Source organism: Ceratosolen solmsi, unplaced genomic scaffold (genome assembly GCF_000503995.2).
Source record: "Ceratosolen solmsi marchali unplaced genomic scaffold, CerSol_1.0 scaffold35, whole genome shotgun sequence".
Classification (NCBI taxonomy): Eukaryota; Metazoa; Arthropoda; class Insecta; order Hymenoptera; family Agaonidae; genus Ceratosolen; species Ceratosolen solmsi.
In genome coordinates, this window is record NW_011948423.1 from 5,197,223 (window position 1) to 5,202,717 (window position 5,495).

The 5,495-nt window shown below is 39.9% G+C and overlaps 1 protein-coding gene across 1 annotated transcript in view; it reads right to left on the reverse strand.

Annotated features, from left to right (window-relative positions):
* Positions 1-325: 325 nt before the first annotated feature.
* LOC105362409 (autophagy-related protein 16-1-like) overlaps positions 326-5,495 on the reverse strand; it is a 34,972-nt gene continuing 29,802 nt past the window's right edge. Inside the window, exon 5 of the mRNA XM_011499850.1 lies at positions 326-422. Coding sequence (XP_011498152.1) covers positions 326-422 — 97 coding nt within the window. The remainder of the gene's footprint in view (positions 423-5,495) is intronic.

The following is a 5,495-nucleotide window of genomic DNA, read 5'->3' on the forward strand; positions in this document are numbered from 1 at the left end:
AATATCCCTACACCTAAGTAGATAGGATCGAGCTCGATAAGCTAGGCCGACTGTCGTCCAGGTGTTCAGCTGGCTGGGAGTCCGTTGCTCTCGTAGTTCGTTGCTCACTCACGGCCCAACCAACGGAGGAGACGAAGCCGACGGAACTCGTCCCCGTCGGCTTCATCCCCTGGCTTCTGATGATGCGAAGAGGAAGAATGGCTGAACATACCATCGACGTTCATCGTCGTAGAGACGATAGCCGACCGCATCAGCTGCCTGACGAGATGGACCAAGGAGCATGGGGGGCGGAGAGGGGGCCATCGCTTCAGGCCTCCTCTTCGTCTCATATGTGGGTGCCCCAGATGGTCGCCCATTTGGCCTTGTCGACGGAGGCAAGGTACGTGCCGTGGGGGTACCAGGAGACAGCCGTCACCGCTTCCCTGTGGAAAAAATTCACAGCCGTCCTGTGATTCAGAGAGGAGGGCAGTTACAGGACTGCAGTCTTTCATCATCGTGGGCTCTTTGGGCGCTCGTTTGGGACTTTCGCTCATCTGGGCCGAGTGGGCGGTGAGGGTCGGGGTGCGTGTGTGGGGGGTGTGTGTGTGGGGGGTGCGTGTGTGGGGTGTGTGTGTGGGGTGTTTGTGTGTGGGAGGGGGCGGTGGTGGTATTAGTTAGGTTAGGGTTACAGCAAGTCGTCGCGTAGCTTCGTTTTTTCACTTTCTTCTTCTTGTCTTTTTATCTTTTATTTTTCTTATAATTTTACCTTTCATTTCTATTCTTTTCATTTCATTTTCCGGACGGCCACGCCGACGGCGCACGTGCGCGAACAAATGTCGATGTTAGCTTGCGTTAACGATTAATACCGAGCGGCTTTCGCGGCATTATTATTCTTATTGCTACGGCATTACTTATCGCGCTCTCGTGTGACCCGTGACCCGCGCGACCACCGAACTTCTGTTATTGATTCGCATGCGCACCGCTGAGAAAACAGTTTGCTATTTGGGCCGAAAAAGCCGGTTGGAATAACTATTTGTTCGCGCACGGCCTTTACCCGAGCCAATTACCGCGTTAACTCGATTCGTCATTCGCTCATCCGATGGGATAAATTTCTCTTTACAAGGCCAAGTATTTCAAGTCCAAAGTTATTGCAATGTGGGTTGCTTAGGGTGAGCTTACTTGGGTAAGCTTATTTTTAACTTATTTTGCTCTTCGCCTAATGCAAAAGCCTGCTTTTGCGGGCAAAATTTTTTATGCATCGACGAATTACAATTTCTCCGGCAAAACAACTTCCATTTGGCTTAGTACGAGAAAGATAATGTATTAATGCACGGGAGCCAATTTAATAATCCGCTTAACATCCATATTGTCATAATTTATTGAGAAAATACTTAATTAAGTGGCACGACGCGGAATGATGATTTTTAGGACAATAGTAGTCCAAGTACCTAAAGCGAGGATAATCAATAGTTTGCTGATTTATGAACATTTTTCGTACTATCGTGTATGAGATAATACGACAAGTGTATGAGCCTTTACTGTTTGCGTGACGAGGAAAAAGGGGGAAATAATTATGTAAATATTAGATGAAAAATTTTCGCTCTTCAATTCCAAATCGATTAATTAGTGTAATTCCTATTGAGGACTCGAGTGCTAACAATCAGATAAATTCACCTCCCATCTGTTTCAAGCACAATAAGTTATTCCATGATAATGGCGTAGAGTTAATTAAAAGTTAGCTCAATGTATTGCGTAATTTACAATGCTATCGTAATCTGATACACTTTTCATATTTAAGACATACTCTGTTGGCTAAAAAATTCAATGTATTAAAGGTTAATGCGCACAGCGGAGATTAAGACATAATGAAATTAAAAGATGATTCGTTGAACTTTTGCGTTTATCGATATTGCATAATGATAATATCAATGTGGAAAAATGGTGAGAGTAGGTCAATAACGTACAAATTCCCAAGAGATTAAGAATAATAGGAAGAAGACTCTGCTCATTTTAATCTGTGATTTATAACTTGATAGGCCAGAATTCCGCGTCCCCCGGAATCAGCTTTCCGGAAACCGCGAATAAGCTCGGATAAATTTTTCTCTTTCTCTCTCACTCTCTCTACCACGCTTTATTATTATTAGCCAATAGACCTGTTTCCTTCAAAATCGTTAAATTAACGCTAATGAATGATAATTATCGTATGTCTATATTAAGAAATACATTTACATTATTTGAGCAGTCATTGAAGTATTTTGAGTTCTTTTTTTTAAAAATTTTTACAAATTTTTTAATAAAATTCCTAAAATTCCTCAACTTAATTTACCGAGCTCATAATAATTACAAGGAAAAAGCACCTTTATTATTATTATTATTATTATTATTATTATTATTTTTTTTTTATCTAGATTTGTTATTTACTATACGATAAATTACCATCCTTCCTCTCATATAAATTATAACTTAATTAATTTTAAATAATCTTAACGTAATTAATTATATCAATGGGGTATTTTAAATGCTGACTATAGTAAGTGCGGGCTCACTACTTTAAATGCGGCACACTTTTATACGGCACGGAATAATCGCAAATTATTACAGTTATTATATAAATATATCATTTATCGAGGAAAAGCACATAAGGTTTTCAAATTTTATTAATAGTAGTTTATTAGGAAAGCCAGATTACGCTACACGCGTTGGCATTACATTAATAAAATTATGATATTGTCTAATGGAATTAAGAAATAATTATCATTAATGATAAATCATAAATAATTTATAAATGCGCTTATAATTAAGCTTAAGATGATAAAAAGACAAAGAAGGAGAAAAGAGTGAGAAAAAACAAAAGAAAAAGAATGAAAGGAAAGGAAAGACCGTACGGAGTTAAAAGAAAATGAAATAAAAGTATCCGACTAGTTTATTAAAATTTATGTAGTACGAATGTAATGCCGCGAACGATAATTATTTCAAGTTGATGATTATCGTGCAAATAACGTTATCGCTTATTATAATGATATACAATATATACAGTTTGAGCGAGATTTTCTAGCAAAATCCTGTAATCTTTAATTAATAACTTAATAAGAAAGTCAAACAATAATGTTTAATATTATATTTAGGTTAGGAAAGCGACGTAACCTATACGAATATATGAATAGCCGATGACGAGATCATTAGATTGGTTTTCAAATAATTTAACGGCCATTGAACTCGATGAATAGAGGTCGACTTAATTCCCATGACATTATGTCTTTATCATCGCCGACTGAAGCGTCGAAATCTTATTTTGTTATCATTTGTGTATCTATTATAACGTAGATTGTGTATGGTATAATCGAGAGACGAGGCACACCCACTGAGATTATTTCGCAGCCGCCCAACACAATTTTCTTCACACTAGCCACGATTCGTCCATCTTCGTAATTAATTGCGAACACTAAAGCGTGTGCAACTGTAACGATACGTCGAACGAATTTCTCCTATTCATCACAAAAAACAACTGGCTCGATACAACACTGATTTATACGTGTGTGAAAAGTCTGTAACGTCCATTCAGTCGAGCGTATAGCGCCTAACATCGACCAAACTTTTGAATGCGTTAGTGAGTATGAAGTTTTTCAGAATGAAATGATGTATTATCTGAACATTGTTATATTTAAAATGCATTCCGTATTAATTACATCCTGCTTCGGCTATGATAAGACTATTGAATTTTAAATTTGAGAACTAGTGGATATTTCGGCACAATGGAATACAATAAATGTGATATCGTATGCTATTTAGCGTACAATTACATCAGGTCGTGTGAAATGGCTCGGTAAACAATGTAATGCGGCGGGGAGAATCGCTTCTCGCATTTACCTAACGCGTTACCGCTCGCTCAGTAAAATCAATAAGACGTTGCGAGCGAGTAATCGAAGCTCCGTCGCCGCAACTGAAGAAATAAAGCTCCGGCGTATGTTAAAAGCCGGGCGTCGTGAGTAAAAGCTTGGGCGCAGACAAAGGAGAAAGAGAGCAAGTAATTCATTAGAGAGTCGAACGATTTCGGCCACTACCAATACCGATAATCTATAACCCCATAAGCATAGTCATCACGAGGTAATTTGTTCCTCCTATTGATTTACAATAATGATAAATTCGAAACTTTTGCCACGTCGGCTGGTAGAGTTTTTTTTTTTTTTTCTAATTTCAATCAGCAGAAATGAAAACTTTGCCCAACATTGCGGCTCGTTATTTTAGCATGGACTTGCGAAACTTTGGTCCACGGTGTCGAATGCTGCATATACACGACCGAATCCAAAAACATCAATAACTACAAATTCGCTAATACGGTATTTTAATGTTGAACTTTTTACAACTATTAAAATACAATTTTTTTTATACATACGCTGTATTTACGTTAATTGCTAAAAAAATGTCTTTTCACCTTATCCTATTAAGTCGAAGCCTCGATATTGAATTCAGCCCCCCCCCCTTCCCCACACCGTCAATCCCCACCCACTCCTCACAATCCTCCCAATCCTTCTCAAATTACTCGAGAATCACGGAATATTCTTCTCTCTCTCTCTCTCTCTCTCTCTCTCTCTCTCTCTCGTTTTTTGTCCTTCCCCTCCTTCTTTTTTTCCTCCTTCTTTTTGCGCACCCTCGCGCCTTTAACCGTACGGAAGTTAGAAATTGAAAAATATAAAAAAAATTACTTTCACAAATGTGTAGGATAAACGGTTACTTTGGGCATTGAGTTATTAAAAGTAACGAAAGCTAATTTAGGAAAAGATGCATGAAAACATACGAATTTCACAGCAAAAAGAAAAAGCCTCAACTGCTATTTCAATAGGCAATTTTACTTAAATACGGACTCCATGTCTACCGAACTTTTCCAAAAGTTGAAACCGAAAAAATTAATATACACACGCCTGTTAGGTTAACAAGCGGAATTTCTCCCGGCAAGTAGGCCAACAGCTTGCACGCTCAGTTTTAATTATAATGCATAAAAATCAAAAATTATTGTCCTAATTAGCAACAAAAATAGCGCACAACTACCTGGAGCTGGTTTCTTTATCGAGTGCCGGCCAGTTTAGAAGAATTATAATGCAGAATGTGGCAGATAGAGGAGGAGTAAAAAAGCACGGCTCGGGGCGTAAAAAATGCGGGCGTCGGTCGAGAGTGACTCGACTGGTCATTATACCGCTATCGCACGTACTGCACCGGATACAATGCAACGAGACTGCGAGCAGTACTCACCCGGCCATTCCGCCGGCTCCCGGCTTTTCGAATTAAGAAAAGAAGCCTCGCCAGGAGTCGACGTCCTAACGGCCAAAGTCACAAACTGGCAGCGTCACTCGAGCGAATGCGCGAGCTCGAGACGTCATTACGGCCGATCCAGCTTGGGCCCCGCGGCCTAATTCCCCCCGGCGATTGGCGCGAGGCGCAAGATATTGCTCCCGAGGCATATTGGACCGGATGGCACGCGACAAAGACACGGGGAACGAGACGATCCTCGCTCTCCCCGA